Source organism: Syngnathus leptorhynchus, chromosome 5, assembly GCF_054491065.1.
Source record: "Syngnathus leptorhynchus isolate UIUO chromosome 5, UIUO_Slep, whole genome shotgun sequence".
NCBI lineage: Eukaryota > Metazoa > Chordata > Actinopteri > Syngnathiformes > Syngnathidae > Syngnathus > Syngnathus leptorhynchus.
The window spans coordinates 4,555,566-4,583,492 of record NC_141199.1 but is presented as its reverse complement, the minus strand read 5'-3'; the positions used below and the strand labels follow the sequence as shown (position 1 = coordinate 4,583,492).

The following is a 27,927-nucleotide window of genomic DNA, read 5'->3' as shown; positions in this document are numbered from 1 at the left end:
CCCTGATTTAGAATATCCTACAATCTGGGTGGTAACCCCAATCAAGAGTAGATGTGATTCCTTAGCCCCGCCAAAGTAAGATATGAGCAGTATCCTCAGCTGCTAAATTATTTCATTCATGTGGCATTTGAGACCAAAATAAACAATAATTTTAGATTAAGATTTTGGATTAGATTATGTTTGGTGTAAAAAAATAGCATTTGTACATCAAACGTATGCCTAATCTACAGTATGGCTCGTACCGTTTACATTCACACACTGTATCGTGCAACTGAAGGAGAAAACATTGTTTCAGTCTTAACTATGCCATAAACAGGGAGTGTGTATGATAAAGTGACATATTGGAGTGAAATATTAGAATGCAACTAGAATTGGCAATTTCTGGAGAAATTGCGTGTGAAGGCGAAGGCACTTCACACTATTGTGGGACTCAAAATGATGATTAAATGACATACAAATGGTAAATTGATGATTAAATAAAATAAAAATGGCACGGCATTGATGATGATGATGAAAATAATTATTAAAATGTGTTAAAATTGAATGAATGAAAAATTAATGAATAAAAAAATTATCGCCAACCGGGATCGAAGTGGCTCGCGGAAGTGGCTCGTGTTCAAAGCGCCATTGTCTTCTTACTGAGCTAAACAGCGACTTAGTGCTGCACTGGTGGAATGATGCTATTAAACGAGAAATAAAAATGGTACATGCCGTTAAAACGGTAAAATGTTTTTAACTTAAAATTAAATGAATAACTAAATGAATGATGAAAATAATTATTAAAATGTGTTAAAATTGAATGAATGAAAAATTAATGAATAAAAAAATTATGGCCAAGCGGGACTCGAACTCGCTCGCGCACGTGGCTCGTATTCAAAGGACCATTGTCTTCTTACTGAGCTAAACAGCGGCTTAGTGTTGCTGCGGTGGAATGATGATATTAAACAAGAAATAAAAACGGTAAATGCCGTTAAAACGGTAAAATGATGTTTTTAACTTAAAATTAAATGAATAACTAAATGAATGAATGGAAAATAAATAAATAAAAAATAAAAGAGTTAAATAAATGAGTTAAGGAAAGAAATCATGAAAAAAGTTGTCAGATGTCAAAATTCGAACTTGAACGTCGCTCGTGTCTAATGCGCCATTAAGAATGAATGGGGGATTTTAAGGCACAAATTTGCTAATTATGCAAAAACGGTAAATGTTATGAACAAATAAAATACTAGCAGTCATGCCGTGAATTTTTGGAACGTGTGAAAGTTGGAATGGAGTGAATCGGTTAAAGCATGTGGGAGTAGTTAGGTGTCAAAAAAGTGGGAGGAATAAAGTAGGATAATAATAACTAGAATTGGCAATTTCTGGAGAAATTGCGTGTGAAGGCGAAGGCACTTCACACTATTGTGGGACTCGAAATGATGATTAAATGACAGAAAAATGGTAAATTAATGATGATTAAATCAAATAAAAACGGTAAATTAATGATGATGATGAAAGTAATTATTAAAGTGATGTGTTAAAATTGAATGAATGAAAAAAAAATCATGGCCAAGCAGGATTCGAACTCGCTCGCGGACGTGGCTCGTGTTTAGGGACCATTGTTTTCTCACTGAGCTAAACAGCGACTATGTGTTTATTGTGGTGGAATGTTGTTATTAATCAAGAAATTAAAATGGTGAACGTTAAAATGGTAAAATGATGTTTTTAACTTAAAATTAAATGAATAACTAAATGAAAAATAAAAACGGTAAATTAATGATGATGATGAAAGTAATTATTAAAGTGATGTGTTAAAATTGAATGAATGAAAAAAAAATTATGGCCAAGCAGGATTCGAACTCGCTCGCGGACGTGGCTCATGTTTAGGGACCATTGTTTTCTCACTGAGCTAAACAGCGACTGTGTTTTTTGTGGTGGAATGTTGCTATTAATCAAGAAATTAAAATGGTGAACGTTAAAACGGTAAAATGATGTTTTTAACTTAAAATTAAATGAATAACTAAATCAATGAATGAAAAATAAATAAATAAAAAATAAAAGAGTTAAATAAATGAGTTAAGGAAAGAAATCATGAAAAAAGTTGTCAGATGTCAAAATTTGAACTCACTCCTGAACGTCGCTCGTGTCTAATGCGCCATTAAGAATGAATGGGGGATTTTAAGGCACAAATTTGCTAATTATGCAAAAACGGTAAATGTTATGAACAAATAAAATACTAGCAGTCATGCCGTGAATTTTTGGAACGTGTGAAAGTTGGAATGGAGTGAATCGGTTAAAGCATGTGGGAGTAGTTAGGTGTCAAAAAAGTGGGAGGAATAAATTGTTTAATAATAATAAGAAGAAAAATAAAGTAGAATAACAATAGTGTGAAGGCCTTCGCCTTCACACTAACTAGAATTGGCAATTTCTGGAGAAATTGCGTGTGAAGGCGAAGGCACTTCACACTATTGTGGGACTCGAAATGATGATTAAATGACATAAAAATGGTAAATTGATGATTAAATAAAATAAAAATGGCACGGCATTGATGATGATGATGAAAATAATTATTAAAATGTGTTAAAATTGAATGAATGAAAAATTAAAGAATAAAAAAATTATCGCCAACCGGGATCGAACTCCCTCGTGGCTCGTGTTCCAAACGCCATTGTATTCTTACTGAGCTAAACAGCGACTTAGTGTTGGTGCGGTGAAATGATGGTATTAAACAAAAAATAGAAATGGTGAATGCCGTTAAAACGGTAAAATGATGTTTTTAACTTAAAATTAAATGAATAACTAAATGAATGAATGAAATATAAATAAATAAAAAATAAAAGAGTTAAATAAATGAGTTAAGGAAAGAAATCATGAAAAAAGTTGTCAGATGACAAAATTCGAACTTGAACGTCGCTCGTGTCTAATGCGCCATTAAGAATGAATGGGGGATTTTAAGGCACAAATTTGCTAATTATGCAAAAACGGTAAATGTTATGAACAAATAAAATACTAGCAGTCATGCCGTGAATTTTTGGAACGTGTGAAAGTTGGAATGGAGTGAATCGGTTAAAGCATGTGGGAGTAGTTAGGTGTCAAAAAAGTGGGAGGAATAAAGTAGGATAATAATAAGAAGAAGAAAAATAAAGTAGAATAACAATAGTGTGAAGGCCTTCGCCTTCACACTAACTAGAATTGGCAATTTCTGGAGAAATTGCGTGTGAAGGCGAAGGCACTTCACACTATTGTGGGACTCGAAATAATGATTAAATGAAATAAAAATGGTAAATTGATAATGCTGATTAAATAAAAATAAAACTGGTAATTTAATGATGATGATGAAAATAATTATTAAAATGTGTTAAAATTGAATGAATGAAAAATTAATGAATAAAAAAATTAGAGCCAACCGGGATTCGAACTCGCTCGCGGAAGTGGCTCGTGGTCAGATGACCAGTGTATTCTTACTGAGCTAAACAGCGGCTTAGTGTTGCTGAGGTGGAATGATGATATTAAACAAGAAATGGTAAATGCCAAAACGGTAAAATGATGTTTTTAACTTAAAATTAAATGAATAACTAAATGAATGAATGGAAAATAACCAAATAAAAAATAAAAGAGTTAAATAAACGAGTTAAGGAAAGAAATCATGAAAAAAGTGTTCAGATGTCAAAATTTGAACTCACTCCTGAACGTCGCTCGTGTCTAATGCGCCATTAAGAATGAATGGGGGATTTTAAGGCACAAATTTGCTAATTATGCAAAAACGGTAAATGTTATGAACAAATGAAATACTAGCAGTCATGCCGTGAATTTTTGGAACGTGTGAAAGTTGGAATGGGGTGAATCGGTTAAAGCATGTGGGAGTAGTTAAGTGTCAAAAAAGTGGGAGGAATAAAGTAGGATAATAATAAGAAGAAAAATAAAGTAGAATAACAATAGTGTGAAGGCCTTCGCCTTCACACTAACTAGAATTGGCAATTTCTGGAGAAATTGCGTGTGAAGGCGAAGGCACTTCACACTATTGTGGGACTCGAAATGATGATTAAATGACATAAAATTGGTAAATTGATGATTAAATAAAATAAAAATGTTAAATTAATGATGATGATGAAAATAATTATTAAAGTGATGTGTTAAAATTGAATGAATGAAAAAAAAATATTGGTCAAGCCGGATTCGAACTCGCACGGGAACAGCGCTCGTGCTCCAAATTCCAGTCTCTTCTTACTGAGCTAAACAGCGGCTTAGTGTTGCTGTGGTGGAATGATGATATTAAACGAGAAATAAAAATGGTACATGCCGTTAAAACGGTAAAATGATGTTTTTAACTTAAAATTAAATGAAAAACTAAATGAATGATGAAAATAATTATTAAAATGTGTTAAAATTGAATGAATGAAAAATTAATGAATAAAAAAATTATGGCCAACCGGGACTCGAACTCGCTCGCGGACGTGGCTCGTGTTCTTAGGATCATTGTCTTCTTACTGAGCTAAACAGCGCCTTAGTGTTGCTGCGGTGGAATGATGATATTAAACAAGAAATAAAAACGGTAAATGCCGTTAAAACGGGACCATTGTTTTCTCACTGAGCTAAACAGCGACTATGTGTATTTTGTGGTGGAATGTTGCTATTAATCAAGAAATTAAAATGGTGAACTTTAAAATGGTAAAATGATGTTTTTAACTTAAAATTAAATGAATAACTAAATGAAAAATAAAAACGGTAAATTAATGATGATGATGAAAGTAATTATTAAAGTGATGTGTTAAAATTGAATGAATGAAAAAAAAATTATGGCCAAGCAGGATTCGAACTCGCTCGCGGACGTGGCTCGTGTTTAGGGACCATTGTTTTCTCACTGAGCTAAACAGCGACTATGTGTTTTTTGTGGTGGAATGTTGCTATTAATCAAGAAATTAAAATGGTGAACTTTAAAACGGTAAAATGATGTTTTTAACTTAAAATTAAATGAATAACTAAATGAATGAATGAAAAATAAATAAATAAAAAATAAAAGAGTTAAATAAATGAGTTAAGGAAAGAAATCATGAAAAAAGTTGTCAGATGTCAAAATTCGAACTTGAACGTCGCTCGTGTCTAATGCGCCATTAAGAATGAATGGGGGATTTTAAGGCACAAATTTGCTAATTATGCAAAAACGGTAAATGTTATGAACAAATAAAATACTAGCAGTCATGCCGTGAATTTTTGGAACGTGTGAAAGTTGGAATGGAGTGAATCGGTTAAAGCATGTGGGAGTAGTTAGGTGTCAAAAAAGTGGGAGGAATAAAGTAGGATAATAATAAGAAGAAGAAAAATAAAGTAGAATAACAATAGTGTGAAGGCCTTCGCCTTCACACTAATAAAGTAGAACTAGAATTGGCAATTTCTGGAGAAATTGCGTGTGAAGGCGAAGGCACTTCACACTATTGTGGGACTCGAAATGATGATTAAATGACATAAAATTGGTAAATTGATGATTAAATAAAATAAAAATGTTAAATTAATGATGATGATGAAAATAATTATTAAAGTGATGTGTTAAAATTGAATGAATGAAAAAAAAATATTGGTCAAGCCGGATTCGAACTCGCACGGGAACAGCGCTCGTGCTTCAAATTCCAGTCTCTTCTTACTGAGCTAAACAGCGGCTTAGTGTTGCTGTGGTGGAATGATGATATTAAACGAGAAATAAAAATGGTACATGCCGTTAAAACGGTAAAATGATGTTTTTAACTTAAAATTAAATGAAAAACTAAATGAATGATGAAGATAATTGTTAAAATGTGTTAAAATTGAATGAATGAAGAATTAATGAATAAAAAAATTATGGCCAACCGGGACTCGAACTCGCTCGCGGACGTGGCTCGTGTTCTTAGGATCATTGTCTTCTTACTGAGCTAAACAGCGGCTTAGTGTTGCTGCGGTGGAATGGTGATATTAAACAAGAAATAAAAACGGTAAATGCCGTTAAAACGGTAAAATGATGTTTTTAACTTAAAATTAAATGAATAACTAAATGAATGAACGGAAAATAAATAAATAAAAAATAAAAGAGTTAAATAAACGAGTTAAGGAAAGAAATCGTGAAAAAAGTTGTCAGATGTCAAAATTTGAACTCACTCCTGAACGTCGCTCGTTTCTAATGCGCCATTAAGAATGAATGGGGGATTTTAAGGCACAAATTTGCTAATTATGCAAAAACGGTAAATGTTATGAACAAATAAAATACTAGCAGTCATGCCGTGAATTTTTGGAACGTGTGAAAGTTGGAATGGAGTGAATCGGTTAAAGCATGTGGGAGTAGTTAGGTGTCAAAAAAGTGGGAGGAATAAAGTAGGATAATAATAAGAAGAAGAAGAAAAACTAGAATTGGCAATTTCTGGAGAAATTGCGTGTGAAGGCGAAGGCACTTCACACTATTGTGGGACTCGAAATGATGATTAAATGACATAAAATTGGTAAATTGATGATTAAATAAAATAAAAATGTTAAATTAATGATGATGATGAAAATAATTATTAAAGTGATGTGTTAAAATTGAATGAATGAAAAAAAAATATTGGTCAAGCCGGATTCGAACTCGCACGGGAACAGCGCTCGTGCTTCAAATTCCAGTCTCTTCTTACTGAGCTAAACAGCGGCTTAGTGTTGCTGTGGTGGAACGATGATATTAAACGAGAAATAAAAATGGTACATGCCGTTAAAACGGTAAAATGATGTTTTTAACTTAAAATTAAATGAAAAACTAAATGAATGATGAAAATAATTGTTAAAATGTGTTAAAATTGAATGAATGAAGAATTAATGAATAAAAAAATTATGGCCAACCGGGACTCGAACTCGCTCGCGGACGTGGCTCGTGTTCTTAGGATCATTGTCTTCTTACTGAGCTAAACAGCGGCTTAGTGTTGCTGCGGTGGAATGGTGATATTAAACAAGAAATAAAAACGGTAAATGCCGTTAAAACGGTAAAATGATGTTTTTAACTTAAAATTAAATGAATAACTAAATGAATGAATGGAAAATAAATAAATAAAAAATAAAAGAGTTAAATAAACGAGTTAAGGAAAGAAATCATGAAAAAAGTTGTCAGATGTCAAAATTCGAACTTGAACGTCGCTCGTGTCTAATGCGCCATTAAGAATGAATGGGGGATTTTAAGGCACAAATTTGCTAATTATGCAAAAACGGTAAATGTTATGAACAAATAAAATACTAGCAGTCATGCCGTGAATTTTTGGAACGTGTGAAAGTTGGAATGGAGTGAATCGGTTAAAGCATGTGGGAGTAGTTAGGTGTCAAAAAAGTGGGAGGAATAAAGTAGGATAATAATAAGAAGAAGAAGAAAAATAAAGTAGAATAACAATAGTGTGAAGGCCTTCGCCTTCACACTAATTGGCAATTTCTGGAGAAATTGCGTGTGAAGGCGAAGGCACTTCACACTATTGTGGGACTCGAAATGATGATTAAATGACATAAAATTGGTAAATTGATGATTAAATAAAATAAAAATGTTAAATTAATGATGATGATGAAAATAATTATTAAAGTGATGTGTTAAAATTGAATGAATGAAAAAAAAATATTGGTCAAGCCGGATTTCGAACTCGCACGGGAACAGCGCTCGTGCTTCAAATTCCAGTCTCTTCTTACTGAGCTAAACAGCGGCTTAGTGTTGCTGTGGTGGAATGATGATATTAAACAAGAAATAAAAATGGTACATGCCGTTAAAACGGTAAAATGATGTTTTTAACTTAAAATTAAATGAAAAACTAAATGAATGATGAAAATAATTGTTAAAATGTGTTAAAATTGAATGAATGAAGAATTAATGAATAAAAAAATTATGGCCAACCGGGACTCGAACTCGCTCGCGGACGTGGCTCGTGTTCTTAGGATCATTGTCTTCTTACTGAGCTAAACAGCGGCTTAGTGTTGCTGCGGTGGAATGATGATATTAAACAAGAAATAAAAACGGTAAATGCCGTTAAAACGGTAAAATGATGTTTTTAACTTAAAATTAAATGAATAACTAAATGAATGAATGGAAAATAAATAAATAAAAAATAAAAGAGTTAAATAAACGAGTTAAGGAAAGAAATCATGAAAAAAGTTGTCAGATGTCAAAATTTGAACTCACTCCTGAACGTCGCTCGTGTCTAATGCGCCATTAAGAATGAATGGGGGATTTTAAGGCACAAATTTGCTAATTATGCAAAAACGGTAAATGTTATGAACAAAGGAAATACTAGCAGTCATGCCGTGAATTTTTGGAACGTGTGAAAGTTGGAATGGGGTGAATCGGTTAAAGCATGTGGGAGTAGTTAAGTGTCAAAAAAGTGGGAGGAATAAAGTAGGATAATAATAAGAAGAAAAATAAAGTAGAACTAGAATTGGCAATTTCTGGAGAAATTGCGTGTGAAGGCGAAGGCACTTCACACTATTGTGGGACTCGAAATGATGATTAAATGACATAAAATTGGTAAATTGATGATTAAATAAAATAAAAATGTTAAATTAATGATGATGATGAAAATAATTATTAAAGTGATGTGTTAAAATTGAATGAATGAAAAAAAAATATTGGTCAAGCCGGATTCGAACTCGCACGGGAACAGCGCTCGTTCTTCAAATTCCAGTCTCTTCTTACTGAGCTAAACAGCGGCTTAGTGTTGCTGTGGTGGAACGATGATATTAAACGAGAAATAAAAATGGTACATGCCGTTAAAACGGTAAAATGATGTTTTTAACTTAAAATTAAATGAAAAACTAAATGAATGATGAAAATAATTGTTAAAATGTGTTAAAATTGAATGAATGAAGAATTAATGAATAAAAAAATTATGGCCAACCGGGACTCGAACTCGCTCGCGGACGTGGCTCGTGTTCTTAGGATCATTGTCTTCTTACTGAGCTAAACAGCGGCTTAGTGTTGCTGCGGTGGAATGGTGATATTAAACAAGAAATAAAAACGGTAAATGCCGTTAAAACGGTAAAATGATGTTTTTAACTTAAAATTAAATGAATAACTAAATGAATGAATGGAAAATAAATAAATAAAAAATAAAAGAGTTAAATAAACGAGTTAAGGAAAGAAATCATGAAAAAAGTTGTCAGATGTCAAAATTCGAACTTGAACGTCGCTCGTGTCTAATGCGCCATTAAGAATGAATGGGGGATTTTAAGGCACAAATTTGCTAATTATGCAAAAACGGTAAATGTTATGAACAAATAAAATACTAGCAGTCATGCCGTGAATTTTTGGAACGTGTGAAAGTTGGAATGGAGTGAATCGGTTAAAGCATGTGGGAGTAGTTAGGTGTCAAAAAAGTGGGAGGAATAAAGTAGGATAATAATAATAAGAAGAAGAAAAACTAGAATTGGCAATTTCTGGAGAAATTGCGTGTGAAGGCGAAGGCACTTCACACTATTGTGGGACTCGAAATGATGATTAAATGACATAAAAATGGTAAATTGATAATGCTGATTAAATAAAAATGGTAATTTAATGATGATGATGAAAATAATTATTAAAATGTGTTAAAATTGAATGAATGAAAAATTAATGAATAAAAAAATTAGAGCCAACCGGGATTCGAACTCGCTCGCGGAAGTGGCTCGTGGTCAGAGGACCATTGTATTCTTACTGAGCTAAACAGCGACTTAATGTTCCTGCGGTGGAATGATGCTATTAAACAAGAAATAAAAATGGTGAATTCCGTTAAAACGGTAAAATGATGTTTTTAACTTAAAATTAAATGAATAACTAAATGAATTAATGATGATGATGAAAATAATTATTAAAGTGATGTGTTAAAATTGAATGAATGAAAAAAAAATATTGGTCAACCGGGATTCGAACTCGCACGGGAACAGCGCTCGTGCTCTAAATTCCAGTCTCTTCTTACTGAGCTAAACAGCGGCTTAGTGTTGCTGTGGTGGAATGATGATATTAAACAAGAAATAAAAAAGGTAAATGCCGTTAAAACGGTAAAATGATGTTTTTAACTTAAAATTAAATGAATAACTAAATGAATGAATGGAAAATAAATAAATAAAAAATAAAAGAGTTAAGGAAATAAATCATGAAAAAAGTTGTCAGATGTCAAAATTTGAACTCACTCCTGAACGTCGCTCGTGTCTAATGCGCCATTAAGAATGAATGGGGGATTTTAAGGCACAAATTTGCTAATTATGCAAAAACGGTAAATGTTATGAACAAATGAAATACTAGCAGTCATGCCGTGAATTTTTGGAACGTGTGAAAGTTGGAATGGGGTGAATCGGTTAAAGCATGTGGGAGTAGTTAGGTGTCAAAAAAGTGGGAGGAATAAATTGTTTAATAATAATAAGAAGAAAAATAAAGTAGAATAACAATAGTGTGAAGGCCTTCGCCTTCACACTAATAACAATAGTGTGAAGGCCTTCGCCTTCACACTAATAAAGTAGAATAACAATAGTGTGAAGGCCTTCGCCTTCACACTAACTAGAATTGGCAATTTCTGGAGAAATTGCGTGTGAAGGCGAAGGCACTTCACACTATTGTGGGACTCGAAATGATGATTAAATGAAATAAAAATGGTAAATTAATGATGATTAAATAAAATAAAAATAATAAATTAATGATGATGAAAATAATTATTAAAATGTGTTAAAATTGAATGAATGAAAAATTAATGAATAAAAAAATTATCGCCAACCGGGATCGAACTCCCTCGCGGAAATGGCTCGTATTCCAAACGCCATTGTATTCTTACTGAGCTAAACAGCGGCTTAGTGTTGCTGTGGTGGAATGATGATATTAAACAAGAAATCGGTAAAAACGGTAAAATGATGTTTTTAACTTAAAATTAAATGAATAACTAAATGAATGATGAAAATAATTATTAAAATGTGTTAAAATTGAATGAATGAAAAATTAATGAATAAAAAAATTATGGCCAAGCGGGACTCGAACTCGCTCGCGGACGTGGCTCGTGCTCAATGGACCATTGTCTTCTTACTGAGCTAAACAGCGACTTAGTGTTGCTGCGGTGGAATGATGATATTAAACAAGAAATAAAAACGGTAAAATGATGTTTTTAACTTAAAATTAAATGAATAACTAAATGAATGAACGGAAAATAAATAAATAAAAAATAAAAGAGTTAAATAAACGAGTTAAGGAAAGAAATCGTGAAAAAAGTTGTCAGATGTCAAAATTTGAACTCACTCCTGAACGTCGCTCGTTTCTAATGCGCCATTAAGAATGAATGGGGGATTTTAAGGCACAAATTTGCTAATTATGCAAAAACGGTAAATGTTATGAACAAATAAAATACTAGCAGTCATGCCGTGAATTTTTGGAACGTGTGAAAGTTGGAATGGAGTGAATCGGTTAAAGCATGTGGGAGTAGTTAGGTGTCAAAAAAGTGGGAGGAATAAAGTAGGATAATAATAACTAGAATTGGCAATTTCTGGAGAAATTGCGTGTGAAGGCGAAGGCACTTCACACTATTGTGGGACTCGAAATGATGATTAAATGACATAAAATTGGTAAATTGATGATTAAATAAAATAAAAATGTTAAATTAATGATGATGATGAAAATAATTATTAAAGTGATGTGTTAAAATTGAATGAATGAAAAAAAAAAATATTGGTCAAGCCGGATTCGAACTCGCACGGGAACAGCGCTCGTGCTCCAAATTCCAGTCTCTTCTTACTGAGCTAAACACCGATTTAGTGCTATTCTGGTGGAATGATTCTATTAAACGAGAAATAAAAATGGTACATGCCGTTAAAACGGTAAAATGATGTTTTTAACTTAAAATTAAATGAATAACTAAATGAATGATGAAAATAATTATTAAAATGTGTTAAAATTGAATGAATGAAAAATTAATGAATAAAAAAATTATCACCAACCGGGATCGAACTCGCTCACGGACGTGGCTCGTGTTCTTAGGATCATTGTCTTCTTACTGAGCTAAACAGCGGCTTAGTGTTGCTGCGGTGGAATGATGATATTAAACAAGAAATAAAAACGGTAAATGCCGTTAAAACGGTAAAATGATGTTTTTAACTTAAAATTAAATGAATAACTAAATGAATGAATGGAAAATAAATAAATAAAAAATAAAAGAGTTAAATAAACGAGTTAAGGAAAGAAATCATGAAAAAAGTTGTCAGATGTCAAAATTTGAACTCACTCCTGAACGTCACTCTTGTCTAATGCGCCATTAAGAATGAATGGGGGATTTTAAGGCACAAATTTGCTAATTATGCAAAAACGGTAAATGTTATGAACAAATGAAATACTAGCAGTCATGCCGTGAATTTTTGGAACGTGTGAAAGTTGGAATGGAGTGAATCGGTAAAAGCATGTGGGAGTAGTTAGGTGTCAAAAAAGTGGGAGGAATAAATTGTTTAATAATAATAAGAAGAAAAATTAAGTAGAATAACAATAGTGTGAAGGCCTTCGCCTTCACACTAATAAGAAGAAGAAGAAGAAAAATAAAGTAGAACTAGAATTGGCAATTTCTGGAGAAATTGCGTGTGAAGGCGAAGGCACTTCACACTATTGTGGGACTCGAAATGATGATTAAATGACATAAAATTGGTAAATTGATGATTAAATAAAATAAAAATGTTAAATTAATGATGATGACGAAAATAATTATTAAAGTGATGTGTTAAAATTGAATGAATGAAAAAAAAATATTGGTCAAGCCGGATTCGAACTCGCACGGGAACAGCGCTCGTGCTTCAAATTCCAGTCTCTTCTTACTGAGCTAAACAGCGGCTTAGTGTTGCTGTGGTGGAATGATGATATTAAACGAGAAATAAAAATGGTACATGCCGTTAAAACGGTAAAATGATGTTTTTAACTTAAAATTAAATGAAAAAAAACTAAATGAATGATGAAAATAATTGTTAAAATGTGTTAAAATTGAATGAATGAAGAATTAATGAATAAAAAAATTATGGCCAACCGGGACTCGAACTCGCTCGCGGACGTGGCTCGTGTTCTTAGGATCATTGTCTTCTTACTGAGCTAAACAGCGGCTTAGTGTTGCTGCGGTGGAATGGTGATATTAAACAAGAAATAAAAACGGTAAATGCCGTTAAAACGGTAAAATGATGTTTTTAACTTAAAATTAAATGAATAACTAAATGAATGAATGGAAAATAAATAAATAAAAAATAAAAGAGTTAAATAAACGAGTTAAGGAAAGAAATCATGAAAAAAGTTGTCAGATGTCAAAATTTGAACTCACTCCTGAACGTCGCTCGTGTCTAATGTGCCATTAAGAATGAATGGGGGATTTTAAGGCACAAATTTGCTAATTATGCAAAAACGGTAAATGTTATGAACAAATAAAATACTAGCAGTCATGCCGTGAATTTTTGGAACGTGTGAAAGTTGGAATGGAGTGAATCGGTTAAAGCATGTGGGAGTAGTTAGGTGTCAAAAAAGTGGGAGGAATAAATTGTTTAATAATAATAAGAAGAAAAATAAAGTAGAATAACAATAGTGTGAAGGCCTTCGCCTTCACACTAACTAGAATTTGCAATTCCTGAGGAAATTGCGTGTGAAGGTGAAGAAGTTGAAGAAATACTCGGGGAATGCCGAAGAATGATGTTGAAACGAGTCGAATCGGTTGAAAAATGTCGAAATTAGAGCGGAAAAAGGAAATTTCGGAAAATTTGGTTGAATTTCAAATTTGAAAATGTGGAATTTATGGTAAGGGTGAATTTGGGGAATAGGGAGGAAGAATATGAAGAGTTGAAAGTTGAAACGAGTTGAATCGGTTGAAAAATGTAGAAATTAGAGTGGAAAAAGGAAATTTTGGAAAATTTGGTTGAATTTCAAATTTGAAAAAGTGGAATTTATGGTAAGTGTGAATTTGGGGAATAGGGAGGAAGAATATGAAGAGTTGAAAGTTGGAATGGGTTGAATCGGTTGAAAAATGTAGAAGTTAGAGCAAATTATAAATCCCCATTGAGAATGAATGGGAATTTTTAAAAAAAATTGCGCCAAAAAGTTTTGAAATTTGGAACGAAACGAAATATACGGCTGTCTAGTTGTCACTCTCGGAGATAAATGTTGAAACGGGTTGAATCGGACAGAAATTGAAAAAGTTAGCGAAAATGCATAAGTTGAACAAAGTGAATACAATTGGAATGGGTTGAATCGGTTGAAGAATGTTGAAATTAGAGTGGAAAAAGGAAATTTTGGTTGAATTTCAAATTTGAAAAATGTGGAATTTTTGTTAAGTGGGAATTTGGGGAATAGGTAGGAAGAATATGAAGAGTTGAAAAGTGGAATGGGTTGAATCGGTTGAAAAATGTGGAAACTAGAGGTGAAAAACGAGAATTTTGCAGAATTTGGTTGAATTTCAAATTTGAAAAATGGGAAATTTTTGCTGAATGGGAAGGTGTGGAATAGGTAGGGAAAAGATGAACAGTTGAAAGTTGGAACGAGTTGAATCGGTTGAAGTATGTAGAAATTAGAAGTGAAAAAGGAAATTTTGTGGAATTTTGTGAAATTTTGTGAAATTTTGAAACGTGAATATGTGAAAATTTTGAATTTGCCAAGTTTGGGAATGTCCCCAATGTGATTTGAATGGGTTGAATGATGTGAATTTCAAACTGGAACAACGTAAATGTGAAATGTTGAATCTGCCATTAAGAATGAATGGGGAAAAAATTGCCGGAAATTTGTGAATTTTGTGAAAACGGAAAATTTTTTGAATGTATAAAATGTGAGCGCGCGATTCCTGAATATTTGGAATAAGTGAAAAGTGGAACGGAGTGAATTGGTTGAAGTATGTGGAAGTAGTTAAGCGCCGAAAAAACAGGCAGAATAAGTAAAATAATAATAAAGGACAGGAATAACAATAGTGTGAAGGTCTTCACCTTCACACTAATAAGAAGAAAAAAATAAAGTAGAACTAGAATTGGCAATTTCTGGAGAAATTGCGTGTGAAGGCGAAGGCACTTCACACTATTGTGGGACTCGAAATGATGATTAAATGAAATAAAAATGGTAAATTAATAATATGATTAAAAAATAAAATACAAATGGTAAATTAATGATGATGATGAAAATAATTATTAAAATGTGTTAAAATTGAATGAATGAAAAATTAATGAATAAAAAAATTATGGCCAAGCGGGATTCGAACGCCCTCGTGGAAGTAGCTCGTGTTCAGAGCGCCATTGTCTTCTTACAGAGCTAAACACCGATTTAGTGCTATTCTGGTGGAATGATTCTATTAAACGAGAAATAAAAAAAGTACATGCCGTTAAAACGGTAAAATGATGTTTTTAACTTAAAATTAAATGAATAACTAAATGAATGATGAAAATAATTATTAAAATGTGTTAAAATTGAATGAATGAAAAATTAATGAATAAAAAAATTATGGCCAAGCGGGACTCGAACTCGCTCGCGGACGTGGATCGTGTTCAAAGGACCATTGTCTTCTTACTGAGCTAAACAGCAGCTTAGTGTTGCCGCGGTGGAATGATGATATTAAACAAGAAATAAAAACGGTAAATGCCGTTAAAACGATAAAATGATGTTTTTAACTTAAAATTAAATGAATAACTAAATGAATGAATGGAAAATAAATAAATAAAAAATAAAAGAGTTAAATAAACGAGTTAAGGAAAGAAATCATGAAAAAAGTTGTCAGATGTCAAAATTTGAACTCACTCCTGAACGTCGCTCGTGTCTAATGCGCCATTAAGAATGAATGGGGGATTTTAAGGCACAAATTTGCTAATTATGCAAAAACGGTAAATGTTATGAACAAATAAAATACTAGCAATTATGCCGTGAATTTTTGGAACGTGTGAAAGTTGGAATGGGGTGAATCGGTTAAAGCATGTGGGAGTAGTTAGGTGTCAAAAAAGTGGGAGGAATAAATTGTTTAATAATAATAATAAGAAGAAAAATAAAGTAGAATAACAATAGTGTGAAGGCCTTCGCCTTCACACTAATGATACTATGCTGCAATGCATTCTTAAAAATGCTGGGTTAAAAAAAAACACAAATTGCGTTAAAAACTGGACTGGCCCAGGAAGATAGCCATAATCAACTCAAGTGTCTCATTAAACCTCAGACATCTGATAAAGAAAATAAACCTGCTATAGTAAGTCTGAATATCACTAATGTACAGGGCTTTGTTCCTTATATTTAATTTTTAAATGCCTGTGTGTAATGTTTTCGCTACCACGGACTGGTTCACTCTGACTTTTGGGAAACTCAGAGTGTTGCTCAAATTTGTTGATTATTCACAGTGCACCAAAAATAGAGTGCCAGTGCGTGCATGAGGCACTCAGCTTCAGAAACAGCGGTAATGCTAGCTTCATTTGGAATTTACTGGGAGCGGAGCGGAGCGCACGCTGCCTTTAGGAACACAAGCACTGAGATAGACGGCTAACTAAACTCTGGAGACATAATGCAATATCCTGATGTTTGCAGTTTTTGATAAAAAAATAAAATAAAAAGCTTGACTTCAATGTCTGACATTGTGAAAACTGTACACATGGATTCAAAGTGATCTATTTTGATGACTGCATAACTTTTTTATGCATGAATTACATGAGCCACCAACACGTCCTGTTTTAATTGCTTGTGCCAAAATAGGGAAAGATTTTCAAGATATGAATCGCGTTTGATTCATAGGAGCGTCATTATTTTATGGTAGATTTTGTGAGTTACATAGTATATGAAAGTGAGGTTTATTCTATTTTTACTATTTATATTTTTCAAATAAACATATATTTTTTAGTTTTAATTTGAGATCAAATGAATATAATGCCTCAGAATTAAATGATCAAATCAAGTTTATAAATCCATCCATCCATACATTTTCTGAACCGCTTCGTCCCCACGGGGTCGCGGGCGTGCTGGAGCGTATCCCAGCTGTCATCGGGCAGTAGGCGGGGGACACCCTGAACTGGTTGCCAGCCAATCGCAGTCAAGTTTATAAAGTAAAACAATTTTCATTTAAGTATCAATTGTTTTAGAACATGTTTTCCAAGAATCAACAAAAACTATGAGTGCACAAGCCAAACGTTTGGGAACCACTGATATAAATCATGTTTTTGCAGCAGCTGGCACAGGGATCGCATGCTGAAGCCCACATGCGAAACATCCCATATCATGTTGATGAACACAATTGTACTACAGTAACAAACTTTTTTTTTTTTTTTAGCTTGTCACGCCAAACAGCCAACCATTCTAGGGTGTTCTGGACGCTCGGAGGATATGCTCGATGGTCTGGGCGCCCTCTCCACACTCACATGAATATTCATGTTAGCAGTGGGCCGAGGGTTAATCCTTTTACAACCCACAAGATCGCAATTGGTTGGACTGTTTTGGCGTGTCAGGTTAGGATTAGTCTCCATACGGATTAACAGGGTCACGATGAGAACGTTCATGACTTGACCCCATAACCCAGTGTTTGTCAACCACTGTGTCGCAGCACACTATTGTGCCGTGAGTGATCGTCAGGTGTGCTGTAGAAAATTATCCAATTTAACCTAATTGGTGTAAAAATATTTTTTGAAAACGAATTAATTATTATCTGCAGATAATATGCCATTGTCGAGTAATAGTAACTGGCAGCGTAATCATGTAATTATTCCTTATCACCAGATGGCAGCAGAGAGCGAAATGCATTGGACGTTAAGACGAGAATTAGTGACGCATGAATGTGACAGGTACCAGTGAGAGCATTGTGGCTAGCAAGACTGTGCTGACGGTAATGACGTTTTTGAAAAGAATATATCCAGGATATAAGATCTGTGTTCATCCAAACATGCACAGGTTTCACACTGAGTAAAACATACTGAGATTGACATTTTGTACACGCAACTTTTCATATTGTAACAGGGAAATCTTTCCCAAATATTATTGCACTTTAAGTGCACTTTTTAATTGAAAGAAGAAATATAAAAATGATAAAAATACGTTTTTGAATTGATTTCTATTCAAGACACTTTGATAAGAATGACTATATTGTCAATATAGTTGGCTACATCTTAACAGATTTTTGTTGGTGTGCCTCGAGAGTTTTTCCAATGAAAAGGTGTGCCGTGAATGAAAAAAGGCTGACAAATACTGCCCTAACGAACTAAAGAAGCTGCTTACCTCATATAGATCAACCATAACGTTTCCTTCAGGGCCCATGCTACTGACAACATTCTCCAAAGCCAAAGTATAATAGACACCTGATGTGTCAGACACGTACAAATTATAGGTTTCATTCTGGTTCCACTCCTGTACTGCTGCCACAACGTGATTTTCATCCGTACTGATGACATGCAAGTCCTGCAAGAAAGGTAAAGTCATTAAATGTTATGCCTTTTTTTATTCCATTTATATTTCTATTAAAGTGACAAATGTTACGATAATAAATGCCTTAAAATTACTGCATATGTTGGTATAACAAGTGATATAATCAAAACATTCGGCTTGGAGTAGATTTTTGATTGATAGTGTGTATCAAAAAAATATCATAGGACACTATAAACATTATTGTTATATTTATTTAATATATAGTTTATGTATAGTTATATAGGTGGTGGCTCCTTTTGGCTTTTCCTCTCATGGGTCACCACAGCGAACCATCAGTTTTTGTGTCCAGATGGATCGCATGAGACGTTTTTGTCAGAGTTTTTATGCCGGGTGCCCTTCCTGACGCAACCCTCTGGATTTGTCTTGGTTTCTGTCTGTGTGCTCGCCCCTCCCCTCCTGTGTGCCCATGATTGGTTTGATTGTTCTCACCTGCCTCTTGTTACCTGTCGTGTATATGTCATGTCTGCCCCTCACTCCCCGTCGGATCATTGTTGTCTGTTGTTTTGTTGTCGTGTCGGCTTCATGTCCTTTTGGTTCCTGTCGTTTTCAAGTATGTTTTGGTTAGGAAGTCATGTTAGTTTTGTTAAGTCAGGTCAGGTTATCGAGTCTGTATTTTGAGTTCCGCCAATAAACCCTGGTCAAAGCTGCATTCCACTTCCAGCCGTGACGTGTACTTGGTGTTGTATTTTGTCGAATAAAGTTTCCCCTAAAATGCGACTTGTACTCTAGTGCAGGGGTCGGGAACCTATGGCTCGCAAGCCATATATGGCTCGTTTGGTGACTGCGTCTGGCTCGCGGACAAATCTGTTGACACAATTGAAGTCATAAATAATTTTATTATATTATCAAAGCAAAAAATAGACCTACTGAAATCAAAATGTTAAATTATCTTTCAAAATTTAAAATATCGCATCTGAAATCAACGGTTGCGTCATATCAGCCAATCTCAGCTGCCCTTCGGTGTACAGAAGGGTGACGCCAGGTTGGACAAAAAAAGCGCGATTTTTATTGGACGATACGGTGCCTATGGGCCCGCTTTATTTAAAATTTCAGATAGCTAGCTGGTGTGTACCAGGCAAGCAAGAAAGATGGCGAAGAGAAAAAAAGTTGACGAGTACCGAACTTTTCAGAGTGAGTGGACCGACATGCTACATTGGCAACTAAATAACCAGCTGGGGACAGCAGAAAGAAAGAGTCTGAAGAGCTTCAGCGGAAGGTCCAAGCTGGTCAACAGCAACTCCGTGTATGGACCAGACAAGGTGACTTTAATTTAGCTAGTTTTGCTGGCGCATTAGCAATTGTGAGGAACGGAAAGCCATTCACTGATGGCGAGCATTTCAACATTTATGCTTGATGTGGCTAAGGAACTTTTTGACGACTTCACAGATAAAGAAAAGATACTCAACACGGATAAAAGACATGCCTCTGTCCACAAGAACTGACTGAGAACCTCACCGCATATCAACTGGACTACAAAGCCATCAGCAAAACGATGCAGCCTCAGAAGTCTCATTAATGGTGAGTGTTTTTTTTCCCTAGGCTTCAATATAAAAAAAGATATTAAAAAGAATCACATTTGTACACTTGCGACTTATACTCAGGAGCGACTTGTATGTGATTTTTTTCACAAATTTTCAAAATTCAAAAATCCGCAATGTAGTGAAACCGCGATAAACGAACCGCGATGTAGCAAGGGATTACTGTCATTTGAATTGCAAGTGACGTCACCCGTGCCGCACGGCGGTTGTTTACATAAAGGGCAAAGGATTCGATCACGGGATGACGAAGGGCCCCACGTACTACTGGCATCATTAGCTGCTTTGTTTGTAAGTGACACGGAGGACGAAGAGTTTGAAGGATTTAATTATTTGGAGTGACACAGAAGGTTTGAAAACTATTATGGCTTTTACGCACGCTCGATCATTCTCGCCGGGAGCTCTCTTTCACCTCCGTGGATGGAAGTCGGGGGCCGGCGCTCGGCCGGGTTGCTGTCCCGGGATGGTGGATGGGGCTCGGACATGGCTTTTACGCACGCACGCTCCTATTCTATGGAGCTCTCTTCCACCTCCGTGGCTGGATGTTCAGTAGTTGTTGGCTCGTTGAACTCTTGTTTTGTTAAATAAAGAGCTGTTTACCAAACCCACGTCTTTCCTGGTACTTTGTTAACGCTACAATAGTTATATACTAGATCTCTGCAGCGCACGTGCGGCGTTGTTGACATAAAGAACGAAGAGTTTGATAGATGGATTTAATGATTTGGAGTGACACAGATGGTTTGATAATATTGTTTTAAAATGATAGTTATTTGAAATATACTTTATATATCGTTATATGGGTCTGTGGAATAATTAGAAATGCAACTTACAACGGGTCCGATGTCAGCATATGCGGCCCATACGCGCCATTGTTTACATAAAGCACGATCGATGGATTTAATGAATTGGAGTGACACAGATGGTTTGATAAACGTGTTATTTATGTAATACTAACTTGAATAACTCTGAATGTTACGTCAGGCCCGCTCTCAGCTCCTTGTTTGTGTATATGTCACGTTAGCATACCGTATCGTTTAGCCTGTTTTTGCTGGTTCATGTCTGTTCTTGGTGTTGGATTTTGACAAATAGGTTTGCCCAAAATGTGAGACTTATACTCCGGTGCGACTTAGTTTTTTTTTTTTTTCACTTTATTGTGCATTTTATGGCTGGTGCGATTTATACTCCGGAGCGATTTATAGTCCGAAAATTACGGTATCTAATCAATCAATTAGCCTACTATTTGAAGTAGGATTAAAATCTGTGTAATTAGAAAGGGATGGTAATAACTTAATAAACAAGTAATGATGATAAAACCTGAGTAAATAAATAATAGCATCATCAAAACAAAATAATAACAGCAGCCAAGGTAACAAGCACCCTAGCTCAGTTAATACTACTATAGTTCATAGTGCATATGTAATTTGTGAATATGTATTGTTTAACGGGAGTTTTAAACATGAAGGACGAAAGGTCAAAGAAATGAATAGGAAGTTAATTAAATTCTTTGGCACCCCTTTGGCGAGTTCGTACGGGGGGCAACTCAAGTCTCGCTTTATTTCTGGTATTATGACAGTGATAGTCTTCCTTTCTCCTGTAAAATCTATTGAGTGTAATGGGGAACTGATTGTTTTTGATATTGTAATTTACTTTACTAATAATCACGTACAACACTGTAGCACAGCGACTCATCTGCAAACTCGACAAACTGGGACTCAGTACCTACCTTTGCAACTAGCTACTGAACTTCCTCTGCCAGAGGCCTCGAGTAGTACGTGTTGGCGACAATATCTCAAGCAGCATCACACTGAGCACGGGGGCCCCCCAAAGCTGCGTGCTCAGTCCGCTGCTTTCACCCTGCTGACGCATGACTGCACTGCAACCTACAGCAACAACCGCATGCTGAAATTTGCTGACGACACGATTCTGGTGGGTCTCATCACCAAGGGCGACGAGACTCAATACAGGTCGGAAGTCGACCACCAGCCATCATGACGACATTCTACCGTGGCACCATTGACAGCGTCCTCTCCAGTTGTATCGCTGTGTGGGGTGGTAGCTGCACTGAATACAACATGAAGGCCCTGCAGCGCATAGTGAACACAGCTGGTAGGAGCATTGGTGCTTCACTCCCCTCCCTGAAGGACATTTACACCTCTCATCTCACCCGCAAGGCGACCTCGATTGTGAGTGATGTGAGTCACCCCGCTCACACTTTGTTTGAGCTTCTGCCCCCTGAGAAGAAGTACCAAAGCCTGCGCTCTCGCACCACCAGACTCACCAACACCTTCGTACTCCAGGCTGTTGGGAATCTGAACTCTCTCCCCCCTCCACCCTCGGCTGCATAACGTCCTGGCCTTTTGGGCCACGTTGGCTGCCTTGCACTACTCCTCCTGTGCTTTTGCGCTATGTTCTGACTGTCTGCTGTATGCACACTTGCTCCATTTTGACCATGTTGCTCTTACTTATTCATTTATTTATTTATTATTTATTCATTGCTCTTATTATGTCTTGTCACCGTGGGGTAGTTGGAAACGCAATTTTGAGCTCTTTGTGTGGTCTTGACATGTGAAGAAGTTGACAATAAATCAGACTTTAACTTTGACTGAAGTGTTGATTACCTTGGGCAAAGTGTACTTCGGCAGTTTCATTGGTGTAAAGACATCTCTTTTTGCAGACACATAGTATATTGGCTTCCCTGTAGTCGACACCTATAAGTGATAATTTCGTGAACAAGACAAAAAAGAAAAACAGATATGACATACTGTATTGGCCCGAATACAAGACAACCCCGATTATAAGACGACCCCCTCTTTTTCAAGACTTAAGATTGAAAAAAGACTTTTTGAACACCAAATAAATTTTTTATACAGAAAATAATTAGAGTACATCTTAAACAAATGATTATAAAATATATTCGAGAGAAAAATCATGTTATTTTGCCTCATTCAAATCATGCAAAAACTCTCACATCTTAATATCTTCATGCTACCGGTATTTTTCTTTTTCTTCTTCGTGACAGGGGTTTGTTTTGGCCTGAGGAGTTAAGTTCAGCATTCGCTTTAAAGATATCTGGCGCCATCCAGCATTGTGAATGGGTATAATGTCTAGACCCCGAATGTAAGACGACCCCCAATCTTTCAGTCTTATTTCAATGCAAAAAACACTATCTTATATTCGGGCCAGCACGGTAATTTAAATAATGACTTTAGAATGTCTAAATCTTCACATCTTACACCGCTAAAGTATTTTCATTGTGATGGTGAACTGGATAATCACCTACCTGGACAAACACATACTCATCTTGAACCACCAGAGAATTGGGGTCAATGTAGCCAGGGAATGGTTTTCCCTTGTTGGAATCTGTGCAGTTCTGCAGCTTGCAGGTGACATACAGTGCCTCTGCTCCCAAACACACACACAAACAGACACAAAAACACACATAGAGACATCAGTCTTGGTGCTAACCAATGAAGATAGACAATCTTTCCATAAAGCCAGAAGGCTTTTTCGACCTTTCCATCTTACTTGTATAAATAAAGTGGTTTCACTAATCTTCATGCTAGTTGGAGGTGAAGATAAATGAACAAAGAGGCCAATTCCGTTCTTTGTCTTCAATTGGATTCCGTGGAGGGAGTCGGGCCCCACAAGCGATCTGCCAAATATGCGCTGGCTCTCTCCACATGCACATGATCAATAGTGATAGTCTCTAGTCTCTGATTGGAACATCAGACATAATAAATGTTGCTATGTGGGCTTGCATTATTGGCTTTTCTCTGTTGTGCTGATGTCAAAAGAGGCATTGATTCCTTGTTCCATAATGCTTCAAGCGATATTTTCACCTCCCTGGATAACATTGTAAATATTTTAGAGTTGTAGGAAACTTGGGCAATTTGATTAAAAACATAAATAAATTAAAATTAATTAAATTAGAAATTGCATATGTAATGTATGCACATTGAGCAGCACGTCCGCTTCACAGTTCAGAGGGTGTTTGATTCCACCTCCCTCCGGGCACTCCGGTTTCCTCCCACATCCCCAAAACATCCTTGGTAGGCCGATTAAAGACTCTAAATTGTCCCTAGGTATGAGTGTGAGTGCGGGTGGTTGTTCGTCTCTGTGTGCCCTGCGATTGGCTGGCAACTGGTTCAGGGTGTCCCCCGGCTACTGCCCGATGACGGCTGGGATAGGCTCCAGCACCCCCGTGGAGACAAAGCGGTTCAGAAAATGGATGGATAGATGTGTGTGTTTGTTTGTGTTTGTGTTTGTGTGTGTGTGTGTGTGTGTGTGTGTGTGTATGTGTATGTGTATGTATGTATATATATATATATATATATATATATATATATATATATATACACTGCTAAAAAAATTAAAGGAACACTTTGAAAAAAGTTGGATATCTATACTGATATGGACAGTTTAATGTCTCAGGAACAAAATGATGCCACATTTTTTGATGGAAATAAACGTTTTCAGCCTACAGAGGGCTCAGTATATAGACACCCTAAAAATCTAAGTGAAAAAATTATGTGGCAGGCTCTTCCATTTTGCCTAAATTCAATTTCTGCAATTCAAAACTCTTTTCAATATCTTGTGTAGTCCCCACTTGCTTGTATGCATGCTTGACAACGTCGCGGCATGCTCCTAATGAGACGACGGATGGTGTCTTGTGGGATGCCCTCCCAGATCTGTCTAAGGGCATCAGTGAGCTCCTGCAAAGTCTAACGAGGAACGTGGTGGCGTCTGATGCACCGAAACATTATGTCCCAAAGGTGTTCTATCGGGTTTAGATCAGGTGATCGTGAGGGCCATTCAGTTTTGTCAATTCCTTCATCCTCCAGATACCTTCTGCATACTCTTGCCACATAAGGCCGAGAATGTCGTGGATCAGGAGGAACCCAGGACCTACTGCACCAGCGTAGGGTCTGACCATGGGTGCAAGGATTTCATCCCGATACCTAATGGCAGTCAGACTGCCGTCCTCTAGCCTGTAGAGGTAGGTCTGTTCGTCCCTCCATGGAAATGCCTCCCCAGACCATCACTGACCCACCACCGAACCGGTCATGCTGAATGATGTTGCAGGCAGCATAGCGCTCTCCTTGGCTTCTCCAGACCCTTTCACGTCTATCACAGGTGCTCAGGGTAAACCTGCTCCCATCTGTGAAAACCACAGGGCGCCAGTGGCGGACTTGCCAATTCTGGTGTTCTATGGCAAATGCCAATCGAGCTCCACGGTGCTGAGTAATGAGCATAGGGCACACTACAGGACGTCGTGCCCTGAGGCCACCCTCTTTGTAGTCTGTTTCTGACTGTTTGGGCAAAAACATTCACACCAGTAGGCTGCTGAAGGTCATTCTGTAGGGCTCGGGCAGTGCCCTATCTGCACAAAGCAGCAGATATCGGCCCTGCTGATGGGATGAGGACCGTCTATGGCCCTGTGCAGCTCTCCTAGAGTAACTGCCTGTCTTCTGGAATCTCCTCCATGCTCTGGAGATTGTAGTGGGAGACACATCAAATCTTCTTGCAACAGCACGCATGTATGTGTCATCCTGGAGGAGTTGGACAATCTGCGCAACTTCAGGAGGGTTAAGAAATCGCCTCATGCTTCCAGTCGTGATAATGACTCTTGCTAAAGCCAACACTTGTGGAAAAACAGTTAAAAAAAGATCAAGAGGGAGGAGCTTGAAAAGGCCTTCACCTGCAAAACCAGTCCTGTTTTGGGGACCATCTCGTGGTTGCCCCTCTAGTGTACCTGTTGTTAATTCCATCAACACCAATGCAGCTGAAAGTGATTAACATCCCCCTCTGCCACGTGCCTGACCAAAACCTTGTTTCAGAATAGGATAAGGAGCAACAATTTGAGTTTTTGTTTGTTTGTTTGTTTGTTTGTTTGTTTGTTTGTTTGTTTGTTTGATAGGCCTTTGAGGGAATAGACACTGTAGATCAGCACTGAGTATCCGAGTTCATCCATTCACTCATTCATTTTAATTCATACATTCATTCATTGTAATGTTTTGTGTCTTTTTTTCACCACATGAAGGCGACTGCATTGTTCCCCTTGGTTTACATAACATTGTAATGCAAACAATTTTCTCTATTCCATTTTCATTTTGTGACCCCATACTCATTCATTCACCCTTCAAATAATTTCTCCACGCAACTTCTATTTATCTATTTAATTATTCCCACAATACATTACAGCCATTAGAGAATAGAGTGCCAAACAAAAGTGAATTACTCACGTCCTTCACCGATAGTGGTTTCCAGGTGAATCAAACCTGGCTCGTTGTCCAAACCCATTTTTGACCTGAAAGGTGGAAAATTGTGTTTTAACAAGGCTGAGGGCATCTTTACCCTTGCTGTGCAGTTTTAACATAATATGCTTCAATATGAGACAAAGATTTATATTAAATGGCGAACACAATTGAGGTGTCCTTTAATACCAATCAATCAATCAATCAATCAATCAATCAATCAATCAATCAATTTGACGCAAATGCCTTTCCAAAGGGCACTCCCCATCCTGATGATGGAGGAGAATATTTCCTGACATCAATGGACTCTAAAACTAAAACTCGACTCTTATGATGCCAACAGAGGGAATAGCATATACGTAATCATTATGGCACATTATCCCTATGGCATTTAATATGTATTAAAGAGATTGCAGGATCACAGGAGAAGCAAAGTCAGCGAGAGCATAGAGCAGAAGAGAAATGAGTGAGGGGAAGTAATGCAGGCAGAAAAAGGAGACATAAGAGACAGAGAATATTTTCCAGGTTACAATAATAATATACAGAATGTAAGCGACCAGTCTGTGTTTAGTTTGAGTGGCAGGAATAATACAGGAATCATATAATCACAGTCTTTTACCCGCGTTTATGGTAACACACACACACACACACACACACACACACACACACACACACACACACACACACACACACACAGATATTTATTAGTCCAACAAACGATCAGTGATTAATTTGGTCCTAGGTTGGGGATTAATAGTATTTCCAATGAACATTGTACTTTTTTAGCTGTAGTTACATTAAGAGTAAGTAATGTTGCATTTTAATTTTGAATGACAGGGTTCATGATTAAATTACTGCACAACAAGCCCAGACTAGTGTCACCAGTCTGGCAGCTTGATTTTTATTTCACATCTTGCAATATCGGGTGAGGTGTTATTGTTTTTCTACGGCAACAATATGTAAAAGTAGTACACATTTCATCAGGCCAAATTGAGCCTTAATCACGCGGTTTAAAAAAATAAAAATATTAATAAAAAATATCTGTATTTTCAAGTTTACTAGGCGCGGGTTAACGTCTTAGATTTTCTTCCAAATGTGTGGCGCGCCCTATCATGCGTTGGTCCCGATGTGTGTTGTTGTAAGGTAGACGTATTAAAGAGCGCCATGAGAACGTTATAGGGAGAATTGTGGGCGTGGATTTGCAGTACGCCCCGCCCTATGTGTGTGTTGTTGTAAGGCGGACGTAATAGAGAACGCCATGAGAAACTTGAATGGGGAAGTGTGGGCGGTGGAAGTGTGGCCGTGGATTGTATATAAAAGAACGGGTACATGCGTCATGCAAAACATCGTTATGACAACAGTGAAAATGGCAAAGATCACCATCGCTGTTGATCTGTGACTCTATGCGTGCCCATCTTACAGCCATGTGAAAAAACTGGAGAAGCAAATGAATGCCGAGCTTGTTGTTATTCCGGCAGGCATGACAAAGCAACTCCAACCGGCCGTTCAAAGTAAAGCTGCGAGCGACGTGGGAGCGATGGATGACCGATGGAGAGGACAGTTTCACTAAGAGTGGAAGGCAGCGCCGAGTGAGTTACACCACAATATGCGAATGGATTGTGGATGCTTGGGCTAACGTCTGCTGGCACTGTAGTGCGAGCTTTCGTAAAAGCCGGCATCATAGCCGAGGAGCCGCACGCCAGGGAAAGTGACAGTGAAGCTGTCATGTCAGTTGGAGATTTCAATGCGGCAACAGAGGATGACGACTTCGATGGGTTCAATTGATGACCAGTACCGG

At 36.5% G+C, this 27,927-nt stretch overlaps 1 protein-coding gene and 1 long non-coding RNA gene across 5 annotated transcripts in view; one reads left to right on the top strand and one right to left on the bottom strand.

Annotated features, from left to right (window-relative positions):
- Positions 1 to 27,927, bottom strand: part of sorcs1 (sortilin-related VPS10 domain containing receptor 1) — a 176,824-nt gene that overhangs the window by 64,418 nt on the left and 84,479 nt on the right. For both annotated transcript variants that reach the window (XM_085913215.1, XM_085913216.1), the window contains exons 6-9: positions 26,118 to 26,182; positions 23,156 to 23,274; positions 22,494 to 22,583; positions 18,134 to 18,313 (exon numbers count right to left, since the gene is read on the bottom strand). In XM_085913215.1, coding sequence (XP_085769341.1) covers positions 18,134 to 18,313; positions 22,494 to 22,583; positions 23,156 to 23,274; positions 26,118 to 26,182 — 454 coding nt within the window. The remainder of the gene's footprint in view (positions 1 to 18,133; positions 18,314 to 22,493; positions 22,584 to 23,155; positions 23,275 to 26,117; positions 26,183 to 27,927) is intronic.
- On the top strand, positions 169 to 27,927 carry LOC147056280 (uncharacterized). 3 transcript variants are annotated; one of them, XR_015066144.1, is made up of 4 exons: positions 169 to 5,349; positions 6,338 to 19,599; positions 19,727 to 19,858; positions 27,608 to 27,829. It is a non-coding gene; the product is annotated as an uncharacterized LOC147056280 (long non-coding RNA). The 3 variants fall into 3 exon arrangements; XR_015066143.1 differs by lacking the exon at positions 169 to 5,349 and having other exon boundaries at positions 5,361 to 19,599; positions 27,608 to 27,718; positions 27,784 to 27,927; XR_015066142.1 differs by lacking the exon at positions 169 to 5,349 and having other exon boundaries at positions 5,361 to 19,599.